This window comes from Ursus maritimus, unplaced genomic scaffold (assembly GCF_017311325.1).
Source record: "Ursus maritimus isolate PB19 unplaced genomic scaffold, ASM1731132v1 scaffold_25, whole genome shotgun sequence".
Classification (NCBI taxonomy): Eukaryota; Metazoa; Chordata; class Mammalia; order Carnivora; family Ursidae; genus Ursus; species Ursus maritimus.
Window position 1 is genome coordinate 4,955,989 of NW_024425008.1, and position 20,727 is coordinate 4,976,715.

General features: G+C 43.0%; 1 protein-coding gene across 2 annotated transcripts in view; it reads left to right on the plus strand.

The window, feature by feature from the left end:
- The window catches only part of SETD3 (SET domain containing 3, actin histidine methyltransferase), a 79,686-nt gene that overhangs the window by 40,580 nt on the left and 18,379 nt on the right, over positions 1-20,727 (plus strand). For both annotated transcript variants that reach the window (XM_040641445.1, XM_040641446.1), the window contains exon 7: positions 19,920-19,978. In XM_040641445.1, coding sequence (XP_040497379.1) covers positions 19,920-19,978 — 59 coding nt within the window. The remainder of the gene's footprint in view (positions 1-19,919; positions 19,979-20,727) is intronic.

The following is a 20,727-nucleotide window of genomic DNA, read 5'->3' on the forward strand; positions in this document are numbered from 1 at the left end:
CAGGTCCTGGCGTCAGCTTGAGCGAGCGTGCGTCAGCTCGAGTGAGCATGCGTCAGCTGGGACACTTGTCACAGACAGTGCTTCCACGACCCCACTCTCGGGGTCCGTAGGTCTAGACCACAGCCCCAGCGACACCCGGAGAACAGTGTCCTGGGCTGTAGGACTTCGGGGTGGCAGAGCGCTTGCTGTTGGAGCCTGTCTGGAGTAGCTTACAACTTCCTTTATGCTTCACGATTTTCATCTGTTTCAAAGGAAAAAAACAGGTGTATGGAACTAAAGAGACCAAAATAAATTCATAGGCATAGAAGGCAGACCTTATGGAGGCCTTCAGATTGGCTGGTTTTCCTAAGAACGTCGGAAATTGAAGAGACTCAGAGGGCTTCTGTGTGGATTTGAGGCTGCTGGAGCAACTGTCTCACATTTTAGCTCCTCCGTGTCTTTTTTCAGAGTGGTCAGCATAGGAGTCCGAGGACGTGGATATCTCTGAAAGCTATCTTTTGGGATTGAAGTAGAGTCTTAGTTCTCTGGTGACTGAGTGCTGAGCATAAGTGGGGGCCAAAGGGACAAGAAATTGTATCACCACGTTAATGCTGATCATAAAACAGAGCAAACGCCCCTCATTCTAAGCAAAGTCTCCTGCCTCCGATTTGAAGAGAATTGAGTTGTCTTGTTCCTTTAGCTTCCTTGGCTTCTGTCCTCCCCTCTCAGTTTCCCTTTACCTGCACTCATTCTCTTTGTGTTCCCTCTTCTGTCCTTGTCCAGACCGCCCCTGCCCCCTGTGCCCACAGTGGTTTAATACTGCCCCCTATGTCTTTGTTCGATTGCTTCCTCCCCGCCCTACGTCGTCTTCTGTTTTTCCTGCAAATTCGTTCATTTCCTTTTCCCTAAGAGGCAGAAGGTCACTAGCATGTGCTGAGTGCCTGGATCCCAGAGTGAAGATGCCACGGAGCAGAGGCGTAGCTGAACCATGGTGGGCCTGCATTAAGTGAGAAATAAAACCTGGTTGTTCTAAGGCACTGGGATTTATTTCAAAGACATTTGTTACTACAGCAAATCCCAGCCTGTCCTGACTGATACCATATGTATATGCTTCTGTGAATTGTTTGCAGAAGATAGGCCTGGCCCATGTTTGTTTGTTTGAGGCTTAAAACAACCCATATTTATTAGCTCAGTTTCTGTGAGCAGGAATCCGGACATGGCCTAGCTGGACCCTCTGTTTCAGGGTCTCTCACAGGCCGTGGTCCCATTTGAAGTCTCAGCTTCAAAAGATCTGCTTCCAAGCCAAGTCACATGACTGGTGACAAGTTTCTGTTCCCAGGGCCCCAGTTCCTTGCTGGCAGTTGGCTGGAGGCTGCCTTGAGTTCCTTGCCTTATCAGACCCATAGTCTGTATCACGTTCTTGAACTTCATCCCCCCCCCCCCTTCTCTGCTTCCTGCCTGTTCAGAGACCCAACTCACGTGCCTCTCCTGCACAAGTCATGGCCAGATCTCTCTCTTTCCAACAATGTCTGCAGACCTCTTCTCTGTAATTCCAACACATGTCGTTTATTCTGGTGCGACATGTCAGATTTTACCCATATGGACCGTCTGTGACAACACTATTGGCTTCTTGTGAGTAGGGAGCCCATCTTATTCATTGTTCCCCCCGCGGTGCCTTACATTTAGCACACGGCGATGTTTGATGCCTCGATGGACGAAGCTTCGCTAGAGTGCATGGAAGATGCAGAAATATGCTTTAGCGGATCGGGGATGAGAGCGTACCACTTTTATGACTTTGCTCCTTTATTGTTATTTTATATGAAATAATCGCTACTTTGACAACTTCCCTGAGATAACCTTTTTTTTTTTTTTAAGTTTCTTAACAGTTGCTTCTCTTCCTACATTTTTGCAGATATATTTTATCCTGTAGGACACAGAGCATCACGGTCAATACTACATTTATTGCATTATGTCCTGTTTTTTTTGTGGCCATAAATTTTAAGTACAGTGAGGAGCCTAAAGGATGTGATTAATTTGGCTGTTCTTATAGTGGGTGCCTTATTTCCACTAAAAGTCAGTGGGCGTTTTTAAATCAAATGGGGAAGTGGACATTTTCCTTGTCAACATCATGTGCCCATAGGTTACTGGGCGTAAGCTGAAGTACTGAGCTTTATTTGTCAAAGTAGAAGGTTAACCTGCAAAACGACCACACTTGTGGTAGTTAGCGCGGCAGTGGCAGCAGCACTGGTGGTGGTGACAGCAGTTGTAATTATAATAACAGCAGCAGGGAGATAGGGAAGTGTCCAGGGCACTCCCGTCTGCCCACCAAGCTCCTGGGGTTGACCACACTTCAAAACTAGCCGCTCAGAACCAGGCAGTGTATCACCGCCTCCTGCTGATGGCGCCCCACCTGCTGCATGGGGAGACACGGGTGCCACCTGCTGGAGCGTGTCAGTCCATATTTATCAGCTCCCTGTGTTTGACAGGTTCGGTGGGAGAGCCCAGTCTCCCTCTGCCAGCCCCCTCCGGCCACCTAACCCCTGCCGATCAGACCACCTCTACCTGCCTGTCTGGTACCCGCCACCCCCCACCCCCAATCTACTGGGCAAGAAGCTACCTGGGGGCAGAAACCAGAGCTGTCTTGCTCACTGTGTTCCATTTCCTGGCACAGCATCTCACCCACGAGTGGGCACTCCGTCAATATTTGTTGAGTGAGTACCACGAAGCAACACAAGATCAGTTTAATAAGGTGCAGAATCGGGTGCTAGATGGTATTTTGCGGAGTGCGTGTGTTAGAATTTCAGAGGTCAGAAGGTCATATGAAGGTTTGAAGGAGGAAAGGACCTTAAGCTGTCTTAGGGTTAGTGAATCAGTGGAAAGGGCAAATTATCCTAACTGGAAAAGTAATATCAAATATTAGTTGTGAAAATACAGTTGACCCTTGAATGACGTGTTCGACTGTGTGGGTCCACTTATATGTGGATTTTTTTCAGTAAATACAGCCCAGTATTGTAAATGTATATTCTCTTTCTTTGGATTTTCTTAATAACCTGTTCTTTTCCCTAGCTTCGCCTATTGTGAGAATAGAGTGTATAATACAGCAAACTATGTGCGCATTGACTGTGTCATCAGGAAGGCTCCTGGTCAGCATGGGCTATTAGTGTGAGGTTTGGGGGCGTCAAAAGTTATCTGCGAATTTTCAGCGGTGTGGAAGGGTTGGTGCCCTAATCCTGTATTGTTCAAGGGGCAACTGTGGTTATTTTCCACATCAGGTTTTATCAAGGATAAATAAGGTTACTTCCAGATTTTGCAACTTTTTTTAGAAATTAAAGGATGAATCGAAAAAGCAGTGGTCATTTTGCCAAGCACGGAGTCTTAACTGACAAAGCTAATGATCTAGAAAAACCTATGTTGGAAAATGTCACTTTATTATATGTGTCTGGAAGTGCAGATGGGAAAACAGATTTTTTTCTTTTTGCAGTAGATTCATTAAGTGTTTGGGAAGAGGCTCTCTTCCACACCTTCCCCAGCCTGCGTAGTTTGAGACTAAATCTGAGCTCCGCTTGCCTCCTGTCTCTCAGGGAAGAGGCGGCTGCTGCTCTTTACTCACAGAGCCGGGCCCGTCTGCAGGCCTGCGGCAGGGCGTCTGCCAGTGCCGCCTGGGAGTCCGAGGGCCCCCTGCCACTGGCACGGATAAAGCCAGCATGGCAGGAATGAAGAATGAATAACCAGTGTCACTTACTGCTTGCACAGAAGCCTCGGCGCTTGCCCCTGTCGTCCACGTGCAGCTTGGCCCTGGCTTGGAACAGAGGCCTGGGGGCCCGGGCTGGGACCGTGTGTGCAACCTCGGCTGTGCGTGCCCCTGGCACAGGCCCTGCCGGCCACCGTGCACCTTGGAGAGGCCAGGCCATCTGCTCGCCCCCTGTCAGGCTGACCCAGCGGGTAGAGCGTCACTCCGTGTGGTGACACAGCAGTTCACCGTCCACGTGGAAGTCATGTCTAGTCTGGTTGCTTTTTGTCTGCTGCGGTTTGATTTCAAAGACATGGAGTGTACTTCGAGGAAACCTGGCCTTGCCGTCGATGTGGCCCATCACACCTCCCCGTGTGGTGAGTTACCCCCGGCCTCCACGGTGGGCACCCCACAGGACTCCCCAGTTTCTCCCATCCTGACTTCCCCGCATATGCGCTCGTTCTTACCGCCCACTTTCTTAGCTCCCTGCTCCGGGGGTCAGGGTCGAGGGCCGTGAGCTGAGTCAGACCTCAGCCCGGCAGAGACACGTGGTGTCATGGCCTGCTGACCTGGGTCTCATTTCCCCGGGGATTGTTTCAGACTCCCTGTGGGCTCTCCTCTGTCCTGCTTCTCAGCGAAAACTGAGACCTTTCCTGCTAACTCTTGTCTCCATGTTGGAGCTGTGTCTCCACCTCCTTTTGTCCCTCTGAGAAGGAACGCCCCCTCATCGCCAAGGTGAGCCCGCGCCCGTGCCAGGAGCTCTCTGATACTGCCGTCCTAGCTTTGTCCCCTTGGTTTCCAGAACGTCCCTGTCCTTTAACATAATGTCCTGTCCATCTTCTGCCTTTAACCCCAATTATCAAGAATGTTCCACACTCGAGAGTTCTTCAGGCCCCTATAGCCCGGGTCCTCCCGGGTCCTGCCGTGCCCTCTGGTGGATCTTAGGACTGCCAGTCGCCCATTCCTGTGTCTGTTCTCGCTGCCCAGTCTCCTTGAGTCCTCCAAGTTGCAGGACCCTGGGTCAGGAGTCACATCCACTTTTGAAAACCCAGTTCTAAAATCTCTTCTCACTTGTGACTATAATCAAGAATCTTCTTGTATCAAAAGATGACTTAAGTCAGTATATTGGATTTCTCGCTCTCTGTTCCAAGTGAACAGTTTCCTATCTGTTTTATAGGTAGTGCTTAGAAGAGAGGCACTGATTAAACTGTTCCATTGGAAATTCGTGTCCAGAAACAGCTCCAACAAAATAGCATTATTCTTAGAACGCGAGATTGTGTTTCCTCTGAAAAAAACAAGAGTGAGATCCATTACATAACTTGATCAGTAAAGCATTTAATTAAGAAAATATAAGGCAAATCGTAATTTTTTGGAGAAGGAAGCAGTCAGATGGGCCTTTTCTGCCTTGTCCTGCTTGGCTATGCTTGGCTCTCACTAGGCTTGTCTTCCCAAGATGGGAGCTGGTGAAACTCAGGGCGGTCCCTGCATGGCCTGGCCCTTTGCCACTTTGTGCCCTGCGCAGTTCCAGGGTAAATGTAACTCTCATCTTACTTCATGGAAGAAGTTTTCTTTGTGACATCTTTGTTTTCCCCTAGGAGGTGTTAATGGGGAAATAGCCAGTAAGTACGGACATCTTGGTGCCTGCTTTTTTTTTTTTTTTTTTTTTTTTTTTTTTTTTTTTGTACAACTGTGTTTAAAGAGTTTTGGTACCTATTCTGGACTCTTAATGAAATGAGAGAGGAAATTTTTATCAACTAAAGATGAATATAAGATCTTTTTGCTTCTCAGCTACTCTATCCAAAGTCATGGACATTTGAAATTACATTTCGTTTGTCAAGTCAATGTCTTAACTGAGTGTGAGAATGTTTTGTTTTGACTCGAATAAATATAACCTTATAATTCAGTTCATTGGAGTTTTAATGGGGATATTTTTACCAGTAAGGTTAAAATATTTATTTATCATATCTCAGGGTAATACTTTTGAAGGTTCTCTTTTCAGGAGATACAAAAGTTATTAAGACTTTTCTGAGCTAGACTTTTTATCAGCAACTTTATTTGACAGCAGGAGAAGTTCAGTGGCCTCTACACCTCTCTTCCCTTGGTTGGAACTTCTGTAACTTGCCGTCCCACCAGTGACCCGGGGAAATAGTGTTGGGACAGCGCATTCACAATTGACATGTCCACGGATTCTCTGTGGATAAAAGTGGCTGCAGGGGCCGTGGGGACACACACTTTACCTTGGAGCTGGGTTCTCGGACACGCATCCCCACCCACCTTCTGTGACCAGCAGACACCTTTGCGCTGGGTTTTGCGGTGTTGGACTGATCAAAGTAAACTTGTGGCAGCTGGTAACAGCATGTATGGTGTATGGCCTTCTGTGGTGTGCCTGGGAATGTGGGTGTTTCACAGGCTCTCCGAATTGTGGGGATCCTCTTATATCCTTAGCATCTATTGATTCCATCAGAGTTTGGCCCATCTTTATCAGAACCCCAAGGCTGATGCCTAAGGTTCTCAGCTTCCGTGCTGCACTCTTAGAGTTCATTTCTTACTAGCTACTTACAGTCTCCTTCAATTCCCTTTAGGCTTAAAGGCAGAACATTTAAGGGGCCAAGGTTCATTTCCCTAACAACATGATAACTAGGAGAGTTGAAAGTAGCCAAAAAGTTAATGTTCTTTAAGAACTTGGAGATGGTACAGGTTTAATGATTGATAAACCTGTGCGGTGTTGTAGAGGCTGTTTGGAGTTACCATGAAAATGATAGGAATTCCAGATAATGGAATGCTGGAAGTTGTTGGGATACTAATGTGACACAATTCTAGTGAAGAAAATACTGGAAAGAAATTCCAAATAATACCCTGATGTTTGGAAATATAATGAAGGGAAGGGGAGCATACATATCTACATGTATTTGATACACATGTGGTTCCTGGGGCCAGCATTCTTCACGTCCAGCATGAAGGGAGTTGGGCCAGATGATCTCTAAGTTACCGCCTAGGTCTGAGAGTTTATGCCACTGGACAGTTATTTTTAAGTAAATATGGTATCCTTTCTGGTGGTTGGAAAATAATAGATTCACAGTCTTAGTCTCGCTAATATTGCTTGCCTCTAATGCATTTTATTTTTATTTTATTTTATTGAAGTGTAGTTGACATACAATATTACATTAGTTTCGGGTGTACAACATAGTAATTCAGTATTTATATACATCACAAAGTGATCACCATGATAAATCTTGCTACCATCCATTACCGTACAAAGTTATTATAGTATTATTAACTATATTCCCTAAGCTGTACATTGCATCCCTGGGTCTTATTTATTTTATAACTGGAAGTTTATACCTTTTAATCCCCTTCCCCTATCTCACCCATCCCCACCCTTCTCCTCTCTGGCAATCATCAGATTGTTCTTTGTATATGAGTCTGTTTCTGTTTCTGGTTTTTGTTTTTTTTTTTTAATGTTAGTCACCATGCAGTACATCACTGGTTTTTGATGTAGTGTTCCATGATTCATCATTTGTGTTTAACACCCAGTGCTCATTACAAGACGTGCCCTCCTTACTACCCGTCACCGGGTTACCCCATCCCCTCACCCCCCTCCCTTCTGAAACCCTCGGATTCTGTTTCCCGGAGTCTGTTTCTGTTTTGTTTTGTTTTTGGATTCCACATATCTAGAGATCACATGTGTCTTTCTCTCTCTGACTCGTTTCACTTAACATAGTATTGTCTAGGTCCATCCATGCTGTTGCACATGGTAAGATTTCATTCTTTTTTATGGCTGCATAATATTCCATTCTATATACACATAATAATTAATATATTATGTTTTTATGTATTATGCTGAAGGGTATAATATATAATATGTAATTGTATCATTATAATTAATATGTTATAGTGTATATTGTACACAGACACACCCCAACTTTATCCACTCATCTATCAATGGACACTTAGGTTCCTTCTGTATCTTGGCTATTGTAAATAATGCTGAAGTGAACATAGGGTTACATATATCTTTTTGAATTAGTGTTTTCATTTTCTTCCGATAAATACCAAGAAGTGGAATTGTTAGATCATAGAATAGTTGTTTTTAATTTTTTGAGGAAACTCTGTACTGCTTTCCAGAATGGCTGCACCAGTTTGCATTCCCGCCAACAGAGCAAGAGGGCTCCCCTTTCTCCGCATCCTCGCCAACACCTTTTGTTTCCTGTGTTGTTGATTTTGGCCATTCTGACAGGTGGGAGGTGGTGTCATTGTGGTTTTGATTTGTATTTCCCTGGTGATGAGTGATGTTGGGCATCTTTTCATGTGTCTGTTGGCCATCTGGATGATTTCAGAAAATGTGTATTCAGGTCCTCTGCCCATTTTTTAATTGGATTATTTGGCTTTATTTATTTATTTATTTATTTATTTATTTATTTATTTAGAGTTATGTGAATTCTTCATATATTTTAGATATGAACTCCTTATTGATTATGTCACTTACAAGTATCTTCTCCCATTCAGAAAGTTGCCTTTTTATTTTGTTGATTTTTTCCTTCACTGTACAAAAGCTTTTTAGTTTGATATAGTCTCATTTTGTTTGTTTTGCTTTTGTTGCCCTTGCTTGAGAAGACAGATCCAAAAAATACTGCTCAGACCACTTGTCCGAGAGCTTACTACCTATGTTTTTTTCCTAACAGTTTTATGGTTTCTGCTCTATATATTTAAATCTTTAATCCGTTTGAGTTTATTTTTGTATGGAGTGTAGGAAAGTGGTCCAGTTTCATTCTTTTGCATGTAGTTGTCTGATTTTCTTAACACCATTTACTGAGGAGACTGTTTTTCTCCCCATCTCCGTTAAAGATTGACCATAGAGTTGTGGATTTATTTCTGGACTCTCTATTCTGTTCTGTTGGTCTGTGTGTCTGTTTTTGTGCAGTACCATACTGTTTTGATTACTGTAGCTTTGTAGTATAGTTTAAAACCTGGGATGGTGATGCCTCCAGCTTTGTTCTTGTTTCTTAAGATTGCTTTGGCTATTTGGGGTCTTCTGTGGCTCCATACAAATTTTAGAATTGTTCTAGTTCTGTGAAAAAAGCTGTTGGTATTTGATAGGGATTGCATCAAATTTGTAGATGGCTTTGGGTAGTATGGACATTTTAACAATATTAATTGTTCCAGTCCATGAGCACGGTATATCTTTCCATTTATTTTATCATCTTTAGTTTTTTTCATCAGTGTTTATAGCTTTCAGAGTATGGGTCTTTCACCTCCTTAGTTAAATTTATTCCTAGGTATTTTATTCTTTTTGATGCAGTTGTAAATTGGATTGTTTCCTTAATTTCTCTTTCTGATAATTTATTATTAGAATTTGGAAATGCAACAGATTTATGTACAATGAATTTATGTGTATTATTTGTATCCCACGGCTATACTGAGTTCATTTATTACTGCTGATAGGTCTTGGTGGAGTTTTATGTTTTGACCTCATATCGTGCACATCTTATGATTTTGTGTACCCTTTGATGAATTATTATAGGTCTAGATGATTTTACTACTTTGTTTTTTAACCTTCATACTAGCTGTGGACTATATGTTTGCCCTTACCAGTGAGTTTTTTCTTTTATGATTTTTTAATTTCTAGTTATGACCTTTTCTTTTCTGTTTAAAAAAATCCTTTTAACATTTCCTATAAAGCCGGTTTGGTAGTGATGAACTCCTTTAGCTTTTGCTGTCTGGGAAACTGCTTGGAGATACCCAGCCTTGCTGGGTAGAGTACTCTTGATTGTAAGTTTCGGCCTCCAGGACCTTGAGTGTGTTGTGCTACTTCCGTCTGGCCTGTAAAGTTTCTGCTGAAAACTCATCTCATCGTCTTAGGCGGGGGCTCCCTTGTACAAAAACTAGTTGTTTATCTCCTGCTGCTTTTAAGATGCTCTCCTAAACTGTTGAAACTTTAATTATAATGTGTCTTGGTGTGGGTCTCTTTGGTTCATCTTATTTGGAACTCTCTGTGCCTCCTGGATCTGCTGTCTGTTTCCTCAGCAGGTTAGAGACGTTTTCAGCCATTATTTCTTCAAATAGGTTTTCTATCTCTTTCTCTCTTTCTTCTCCCTCAGGGAGCCCTATAATGTGAATGTTAGTGCACTTGATGTTGTCTCAGAGGTCCCTTAAAGTATCCTCGTTTTTATTTTTTTATTTTTTATTTTTTTATTTTTTATTTTTTTAAAGATTTTATTTATTTATTTGACAGAGAGAGAGAGAGAGAGCCAGCGAGAGAGGGAACACAAGCAGGGGGAGTGGGAGAGGAAGAAGCAGGCTCATAGCGGAGGAGCCTGATGTGGGGCTCGATCCGGCAATGCCGGGACCACGCCCTGAGCCGAAGGCAGACGCTTAACCGCTGTGCCACCCAGGCGCCCCTAGTAGCCTCGTTTTTAAATTTCTTTTTCTTTTTGCCATTTCAGTTGGGTGATTTCCACTGCCCTGTCTTCCAGATTGCTGCCCTGTTCTGCGTCCTCTGATCTGCTGTTGATTCCCTATAGTGTATTTTCCATCTTAGTTACTGTATTCTTCAGCTCTGATTCTTTTTTCTATTTTTATCTCTTTGTTGAAGTTCTCACTGTGCTCATCCCTTCTCCCCTTGAGTTCAGCGAGCATCTTCATGATCTGGTAGATTGCTTAACTCTGTTTCATTTATCCTTTTCCTAAGGTTGTGTCTTATTATTTTATTTGGAACATATTCCTCTGTCCCCTCGTTTTGCCTGACTTTCTTTAGTTCTGTGTATCGGGCAGATCAGTTACATCTCCCGGCCTTGAAGGAGTCATGTTTTGCGGAAGGTCTCCTGTGGAACCTGGTAGAGCGAACCGCCCTGGTCACCCAAGTCAGGTGCCCCAGGGGCGAGCCCTGTGTGGGCTGCCTGTACCCTTCTGCTGTGGCTGGGTTGCAGTTGGTGCACACCCACTGTGTATAGGGCAGGCCCCTGGCACGGCTGGCTGCAAGGTCCTGGCTAGGACTGTTGTAGGCATTCTAGTGCGTGGAGCTAGATCTCCAGAGCGGGCGTGCTTGGGAAGGCCTTGGGTATTGGCTTGCTAGGGGTGGCAGGGCTGAGTTTATGCTGAATTTTAAGTTTGCTTGTTTATTTATTTAACTAACCTCTGTACCCGGTGTGGGGCTTGAACTCACAACCCTGAGATCAAGAGTCACGTGCTATTCTGACTAAGCCAGACAGGTAGCTCAATATGCTGAATTTTTCCTTTTTTTTTTTTTTTAATTTTTTAAAAAGATTTTATTTATTTATTTGAGAGAGAGAGAGGGCACGAATGTGACAGAGAGTACAAGTTAGGAGGAGGGGCAGAGGGAGAGGGAGAAGCAGACTCTCTGCTGAGCAGGACCCTGGGATCATGACCTGAGCCAAAGGCAGACACTTAACGTACTGAGCCACCCAGGTGTCCCAATGTGCTGAATTTTAAATGAAAGCAGTATTTACCAGGCATTTTTGTAGAATTTCATCAAGAAAAAAATGTCTGTACCGTATCAGAACTTATGCTATATTTATAAAAGTAGGATAGCTGATTGTCCTTTACCTTAAAGTAACCTCCAAAAAACAGTAGCCTAAGTCTGTCCCCCAGCCCCACCACTTAGTACTGGGCAGCCTTGGACGTACGGTTAACTTCTGTGCCCGTCAGTTACGGCATCAACAGAATGGGGCTAATAACAGTGCCTATTTCATACGCATCACAATGATTAAATTATAGTTCTCCCTTGGACAATGCGGGACTTAGGGGCACTGACCCCTTCCCCCCCCTTTGAAAATCCACTTACAACTTTTGACTCCCCAAAAACTTAATCACCAATAACCTGTTGACCAGAAGCCTTATGGATAATATAAACAGTTGATTAACACATATTTTGCATATGTATTATGTACTGTATTCTTACAGTAAAGTAACTAGAGGAAAGAAAAAGTTATTAAGGAAATCCTAAGGAAGAGAAAATACATTTACAGCAGTGGACTGTAAAAAATCCATATGTAAGTGGACCTGCACAATTCAAACCGTGTTGTTCAAGGGTCAACTGTACATAAAAACACATAAAGTTCGCAAAAGAGTTTCTTGCACAGAGTGCTTAGCAAATGGCCCTCGTTGGTATCCACCTCCCTCCCTCCTCCTCTCTGTCTCTGTCTCCTGGAGATGCAGGCAGCTTTCCTATGTACCAAGCACGGTACTTCCTTTTCTAGGACAAGAGTTTATGTGCATGCTCTGAATGTCAGTCACCCTATCGGGGAAATTGGTTTCACAGTGGTGGTCATAATGCTCTCATCTCACAAATGACTGGGGACTCTGATCATGCTGGATTGATTAATTTAACCAGAGTCCGAGGTCTTTATCCTGAATCACTGAAATCTGAACTAGCTGAAATGAAAAGGAAGGTACTATGAAGCTGATGACAAGTAATTCTGGCCTGCTTCCTTGATGTAGATGTGTCCTTCTGAAGTAATACCTGCTTTTTTACCATTCTGTGTATTTCCACTTGCATTAACGATACGCTCGAGGAGCTGCAGGTGTTAAGTACCTGATCAGGAAGCTTGGATTACATGGTTGAATTAGCTTCTAGATTATGGCTGAGAGTCCTTAGGTTAATCGGTAGATTGAGATAGGTGGGGGAGTGTCAAAAGACAAAGAAACAAAGGATTTTAGAACTTAAAAGAAGATAGAAGTTATTTGTCCAACCCCCTTTTCAGGCAGGGAGATGGAGGCACAGGGCTGGGTGTTGAGAGATGACGTGGGAAGGGACAGGCGAACCTTTTCAAAGGTGCTCACTGCTGGATGAGGTGGAGTAGGGAGGAGGGAAATTTGGTGACTCTTTGGCACAGAGGGCTGCCGTGCTTGGTCCCATTTGCTCCCTCTTGGATTCTTAGAGTAGCGCTTTCTCAGATAAATGTGTTTAAAGGTAGATTTGGGGAAAAGTGAGAGAGAGAATGAATATTCTCTGACACCCAGATGGTGGGAGAATATCCTGATCATAAGGGATGGAAGGTAGAAGAAAAGGAGAAGGAGAGCTATGTCTCTGAAGCCTGTGGGAACGCCTCTCCGATGAGGAGCGTGAGGTCCCCATTTCCCTGGCGGTAACTGCACTGCCACCAGATCACCTGGTCCCCTGGCCCTGCCTCTCACCCCCCATGGAGTCATGGTGGTTTGGGAAGTTGTCACCTCCTGTATCTTGCCTCTTGTTCCAGCTGTTATGGAGCCATAGAGAGGAAATCTAATTCCGCAAGGTCAACGCTCTCCTCCGCCACCCAGCAAAGGGCAGAGTGTTTCCTTCGTGCTTGAAGGAGGAAGAGTTCTTTGAATGAAGCACCATGTGAGCCATTGGAGATTCTCTGGTGGTCAAAACAGGCATGGTCCCTGCCTCACTGAGGTTCCCCGCTGTGGGAGAGGGACACGCATCAAATGCTGTCACGCGTGTGCATATGTGTGCACACATGCACACTCACGGGGCGGCAGAGTGGGGAACCAGACTGGTTGGTGAGGGTGGCCCTGGAGAAGGGTCTCCCAGCTTGTGTTAAGTGACTCCCCTGACTGCCGCTAGGCAGAAGCCCCCTGAGGGCGTTGCCATGTCTTTTTTGCCCACCTGTCACACGGCATCTGCCAGGTGCCTTCCGTTTCACATGGTCAGTAAATAAAGCGTTTGTTGAATGAATGAAAATCTAGTCCTAACCTATGTTCACCTTTTTTTTTTTTTTCCGGAGTCAATAAACACTTGGTGAGTGGATAAATGGTTGGCAGTCCGAAAATGCTGATTGATCGTGACTCTTTTTGGTTCATCGTTGATTGTCTATCTTCAGGGTTTACAGTTGGTGACTAATAAAGTTTTTGAAGAGGCATATCTTTTGCAGCGTTTCAGCAAATTTCAGTTTAATTTAAACTAAATATAGGTTATAGATTTCAGTGTCTTCCAGTGAAAAAACCAATTCTTCCGTCTTGGAGTACTTCTGTAAGTGTATTGAACGATGCTGATATTTCTCCACTAATCTTATTTTCTTAATTTAAACATTTTTATTATGAAGTAATACACATTTTTATAGAAAAATTAAATATGTATGTATAAGTGAAAAGCAAATAATTTAAATTTAATATGTATTGATGGATTTGTTTGTTCATATTGAGGGAATTCAAAGAACTTTATGATGGAAAATTCCCTGAAGAGTTAGATGTAATCTGTGTTTAAAAATAAAAGTCTTAAAAATTGATTTTTTTCCCTCAGGAGCTAAATACACGAACCATGCTTTGATTCTGATTTATGGTCATCAGAACTAAATTTTGGATCCAATAGCTATTTTGCAGTTTGTCATTCTGTTAAACTGCGTTATGTCTACTTAGAAAATGCTGGGCGGGTTGCTGCATGGGGAGCACGCTGCCTGTGTGGCCTTCCCAGGGAGAGATGCCTCCGTGTTTCGTGTAAATCTCCCTTCTGCTCCCCCACCCCCGCACTCTTCGCTTTTTTTTCCCCTTTCTCTCCTTCTGTACTCTCCTGCCCTGTCCATATTCCACTTTTCTTCTTTTTGTTTCCCTTCTGCCCTGTCTCCTTCATTCAGCTTCCTGCAGGGGAAACCCTTCTTTCCTTCTGACCACCCTCTGGCCCCTTTCCCTCTGTGATTTCGTGGAATTGTGTTGGAGAGGAGGGATCTCCCCAGGCGTCAGGATGGGGGGGTGGTGAAGCTGCCTCTTGCCTCTCTCTTTTCTCCTCAGTGTGCATGGGCCTGACATTTGCGAGACCCCGATCCACATTGGGCTAGGGGAGGGTGCCACGGGGCTGCTTTGTGGAGGAATCTCGCAGGTGGCATTGAAAGCACCAAACCTCTTGCTTCTGTGAGAAGGAGTCACAGCTCCCAACCGTATAATTGCTTCCACCCACATAGTTCAGATCTGAGGTTCGGTGACGGATTTTATCCTTGTAGAAATAAGAGAAAAGGAGCCATCGCTAGAGTTAGGACCCGCAGCTAGTTAACCCTGCTGTCCCTTTAATATACACTTAAGAAGTAAAGCCAAATATAATCTTAGTCATATTTTAGTTGGAAAATTTTAATTACATGCTATTATTTTTTTTATCAGCATAAACCAGGTACAACTTCTAAATTACGTATTTTGCCTTTCCTGATCCTATAGAGCCATTACTAAGGCACTGAACTACCATATATATTTTTGAAATTAACAATTACATATTATAGCAGGCTATAAATTGTTTAAAATACAGTATTTAGGAGTCATTTTTATGAACTGAGCCACTCTCCTTTTAGTATATTTAAATGCCTCCTTGAAGGTGATTATTAAATGTATTCAGCTTGATTTCCTCATAAAAGTCTGTAGGTAGAGGTGAGTGTTCTTTCGAAGAGTAAAGATCTGATTTTGAAAAGTGTTTTGTGTTTGTGTCTTCGAGGCCATTTGCGTGTTCTAATCTTTTTTTTTCCTTAGAGGGTTTTGAATCTTTCCTCAGGTTGAATACGTTCCTTCTGAGAATTATTTTAGGAAGTGCCTCTCTCTCTGTATGTGGGAGCATTTATCTTTGGTTTGGCTTATTTTGAAAATGCTTTCTGTTAGATGTTAAGAAGAAAACAAACTAAGTCAGATGCATTTTGTTCGTGTGCAGAGCTGTTGCAAAGCTGTTTCCCATACTAGATGTTTCTGAATTAGGAATTCACATAATAACGAAGTCTGCTTATTTTGGTTCTCCACAAAGGTTTGTTGTATGAGCTTAAAATAAGGCTGCAGCTGATCCGTGTAACACATATTAACTGTTGATTTAGTTTAAAGCACACGTCTGTATCTCTCATTTCTGATCAGCCCCAACAATCGGCACGCCGTGCAGCAGCCATCTTCTTTTATACTTTATTAAATCTCTGTCAATTATAAATATCAAGGTTTTACATTAATGTCAAGATAGTGCATCAAAAATTCATGGAATATGTGACTTTTTCCAAGGGTATTTAATACTTAATGCATTTGTGTCATTTTTCTTTCCAGAGATATTGACAGGTTTTATTAAGTGTTTGTTAGGGAGATTTCATTTTTATCAAGGGACTATAAAGAGAAGCTGCATGCTAAATCAATTTTTTAAAGCCAGAATATTGTTCATTTTTTCATCTTCAAACTCTTGTAATCCATAGGTTTTATTTAAATTTCCTCTCGGTTTATTTTTGTTTTATGTGAGTGATAGTTCAAGACAGAACTTTAATAAGGATCAAATATGCTGACTGTGGCGGTTTTTAATTTCCTTAAGCATAGCTACCAGACCCATGCAATATGGTAAATTCTTCAAAATGTCATACTTACATATTTAGCAATATTACTTCTTTTTATTGAAGCCAAACAAGCGATTTTAGATATTAATCTTTCCTAAACACAGTGATTATTTTGTACTAGATACAATATTACTGTGTCTCATCTGGAATACCTCCTTTTGGCAGAAAAGGGAACGGAAGAGAACTTCACTGGGTTGCCTGTTGGCATAAGGAAACAGGAGTCCTCTTTTAACAGTATGCTCTTTAGGGCTCAAGTCTGATCATGAGCTTCACCAACGGTTTACTTCTCCAACTTCAAATATTTATAATGCTCGAAAAAGTAAAAAATATCAATCATTTAAAAATCTGCAGAAAAATCTGTGGCTGGTTTCTAACCCTGTCTTTATGGGGGCAGGAGGTGGGGAGGGAGTCAGTGCTTTGGCAGATCCCAGACTTGCCCCCGACACTGCCTGATGGCCCTCCTCACCCATCCAGGTGTATCTGTGTCTCGGAAATGAGTCGCAGCCAAAGCTAATTGGCCACGAAGAGTAAGCTTTCTGTTTTAATTTACGTTTTTATTTTTAAAGTACAAGTTAGGAATGTCTTCTCTTGGGGAAGATGCATCATGATAAATAAAAGCTTTATTGGATTTTACTTTATAAGGTGAGGAATGTTTAGTTATCCTGCCTTTAAAGGATGACATTGAAGACTTTACGTGTAAGAACATTTTAGGAACTTTGAAGTAACTTCGGGTTAATATTATAATTCTTGCAAGATGTATTTTTAAACCTTAACTTGTTCTTCAACAGGAAAAAGACTTGGTGTTTAAAAAGAAAATCATTCTGTCCAGAGCTTCAGGACTGTTTGAAATTGGTGTTTTTCTTATTCCTGTTCATGTTTTCAGGATTTGTGAAAATATTTCTTTTCAAAGTTAAATGTTTTTCACACGCAGATCATTTTTGATATTTCCGTGTTTCAAGATCCTTGTAAAACTATTGTACAATACTTTTAAGAGATAGGGTAGGTTTTTTTTTTAGAAACCAAATTTTGCTTGAGTAAAGCTGAAGCAGTAGCTATTCTAGATAAACCCTAGTTTGGGTTTGCAGTAAGTTGCTATGTAGGCCTTAACCCTGGAACGAATTCAGGAATTCTGCGGCTCTGCCGGTTCTACCCTGCGGCCAGTAGGTGGCGATAGTGCCACAGTGGTGAGAGCCCTGTTGAAATGGAAGTTACTTGCCTTTCTCCATAGTGTCGAATTAAATTGTGCTTCAGTATAACTGTTAAGTGCTTGTGTTCTGTGGCAGAATAGCTTTTTATACCAGAATTACGTACAGTAGGCACACCCTAATTTTTAAGCACGTAAGAGCAACTATATCTCACAGATTCTGTAAATATTACATAACCCTACAGCCAAAATAATCGTCAAAATTAATCTGAAGAAAGCATTTGTGTATTTTTTCCCCCGAGTTGTCTTTACGACTTCATCAGGACTATGAGCATGAACTTCTATTTTTGTTAAGAAAGGTGTATAAATAGGAGGAAGGGAAACATTTTGGAGAGTCAATTTTCCATCTTTTTGGCCCTTGACGAGGTTGCCTTGTTTGAGTAAGGTTGCGGAGTCCAGAGCTGTTTCAGGGTCCTGCCGTGGTGGAAGATCCTTGCTCAAGTCGTTCTGACATTCAGCATTCCAATCTTTGAAAATTGTCATCCTTTCTCTTATTCAGTAAGTCAGACTTTTTTGGGGGAGGGTGGGTCAAATTCTTAATACCTATGGGATTTAGTGTTGGAATTTACCAACTCTCAAAATACCATAGTGCATTCCACAGTTTAAATGAATTAACGTATTTTAAAATAGCAAAAACAACAATGCTTCCCACCTCCTGGAGTCTGAAAAGCGATGGCATGTGCGCCATCCTTCCTCCCTGTCGGGGTGGCACAGATGTGAGGTGTCACTGTATTACAAGTAAGAGGGGGTTTCGGCAGCCCAGGTCCTTGCTGTGGCACTTCTCACCGGCACAGTGCTTCTGGGTTTGTGGAGGGACAGTTCTTATCTGCTGAGTTTGTACTTTTAGAAGGAAAAGCTGAACACTGTTGTGGTTAAGTTTCATAATGGTAGATGGAAGTCATCTTTAGGGCTCTTAGAACATGGCCTTGCATTTCATTACAGAGAAGAGGGAAAGAAGCTTCAGGCCCTGGGATTCCTGCATCTTCGCTGGGATAGACCAAAGCATCGGATTTATTTATTTTTTATTATTATTATTTTTTAACAGAGATAGAAAATCCCGATTTGCCCCCAGCAGCTGGAATATTCCTCTGGGCAATATGTCATTTTATATATTGACTTGAAACATATCTTCTTTGATTTCATTTATGTTCCTGCAACATTTCAAAATTACACACATATAATTTTATATTTTGACTTTTCTTCCAAAGGGTTAAAACTGGGCGAAGAATTAGAGGGGAGAGCAGGCACCTGGGAGCTAACACCCAATTGGCAGCCTTTTGTAATATATAATTTGCCTAAAATTGCGCACTGAGCACAGGCTTTTGTTTTCTAATTGATTTACGGTTTGAGCCACTCTTACCTCATCCCCTACTGTCCTGCGCGGTGCCAGCAAGTGCGTTACAGGGAGCGGTGATGAATGGCCGTGCACTTGAGATGCTAATGTGTCAGGAGTACGAACTGCCGGCCCACCGAGCTGCAGGCAGTACTAGCCTTGCAGACACCAGACAGCGGGGTCTTGTGGCCTCTCAGAGATGGCTGTTTGCTCACTTGGTCACTCGCGGCTGTCTGTCTGTCAGGCTGGAATCGAAACCGAAGATTAAAATTATGCTGTTACAGGGGCGCCTGGGTGGCTCAGTCGTTAAGCGTCTGCCTTTGGCTCAGGGCGTGATCCCGGCGTTCTGGGATCGAGCCCCACATCAGGCTCCTGTGCTGGGAGCCTGCTTCTTCCTCTCCCATTATTTATTTGACAGAGACAGCCAGCGAGAGAGGGAACACAAGCAGGGGGAGTGGGAGAGGAAGAAGCAGGCTCCTAGCGGAGGAGCCTGATGTGGGGCTCGATCCCAGAACGCCGGGATCACGCCCTGAGCCAAAGGCAGACGCTTAACGACTGCGCCACCCAGGCGCCCCTGTTACGGCTTTTAATTTCTTAACTGAGACAAAGTTTTTGAGGACTTAAGAGGTCCAAGGCAGGGGGTCGTTGTGATGAGAGAATAGGGAATGGATGAAACGTTCTCATAAGTGTGAAGTTTTGGACATTTTTACCAAATGTTCTTTCGTCCAGAGGGGACAAAATGTAGTCCGATTTAAATAGGCCAGTCTCTGTTTTATCTTTGTCTTGTTTGTAAAATTTATGATTTCACAAAACTCTCTTTCTTGATTTTCTGTACTTGAGCCGTGTTGACCACGTGTATGATTCATTTGCACATAAGTTGATTTCCGTCCAAAAGATTTAAGTCGGAGATAAATGAAGGAACCTTCAATTTATTAGAGTGCCTTTAATTGTTGCTTTTATCGATAGAAGAAGAGATTTGAAACGTATTCATGAGGGATGTGCAGCTTGTTGTGGGTAGAAGGATTTGAGGAGGCCAGGACAGACCCCTCGCTTTGGAGGTTTCTGTTTGGATCAGATTCTCGGAGCGTGGGCGTGCCCACCTTTTGTAAAGTCAGTCCACCTTAAATTTTATTTTCGCGTGGTGTCTGTGGGTTCTGGTATGGCAATATGAAGAAGCAGATTTATGGCGGCTGCTGGGCACAACACATTAAGTTGACAGTGATGTATGAGAGCATAACAGCATGAAGATCCCTCAGTAGCGCGGCCGGACGCCGCCTGCTTCGTTTGGCTCTCGTTAGGATCTGTTAGGCAGCTAAATAATGAAATTCCGCTGACTGATTTCTGTTTTCCCTTTTTCTCTTTTCACGTCTGCTTTCTGAAACTTCTAATTCCCAGACCCATCCTCATGCCAACAAACTGCCCTTGAAGGATGCTTTCACTTATGAGGACTACAGGTTGGTGTGGGGAGGGTGTGTGTGTGTCTGTGTGTGTGTGTGTGTGTGTGTGTGTCTGTGTGTTGGGGTTTGGTTTCTGAGTGATTTGGGGATCTTGGAAGTGGGAAGTACTGCAGTAAGAAGTGACCTGCTGTGACCAGGTAAAGCCCCCAGACGGGCAGTCTTGCAGAAGTTATCATGGGCAGCAGGGGTAAGGATCAGCATTTTAATGAGCACACAGAAATTGCCCTCACCCTGTAGTGGTGGGGGATTAGCCGAGATGGCCAAGTGATAGTGGAGATTAACTTTCATGTGGGGTGGCCATGAGGACTTTCCCCCCTTTTTAAATAGACTATTTTAGTGTAACGTGAGGACTTTTTAAAAAATTTAAATTCAATTAATTAACATATAGTGTATTACTAGTTTCAGAGGTAGAGTTCAGTGATTCATCTGTTGTGTATAACACCCAGTGCTCGTTACATCACATGCCCTCCTTAGTGCCCGTCACCCAGTTACCCCATTCCCCCACCCCACTCTCCTCCAGCAACCCTCTGTTTGTTTCCTAGAGTTAAGTGTCTCTTATGATTTCTCTCCCTTTTGGATTTCATCTTATTTTATTTTTCCCTCCCTTCCCCTGTGATCCTGTTTTGTTTCTTAAATTCCACATATGAATGAAATCATATGATAATTTTTTTAAACAAAAAGATTTAATTGACTGCACAACATAATAAAAAATAACACGCCACGTTTTGTCTAGTTCTTAGAGGGTT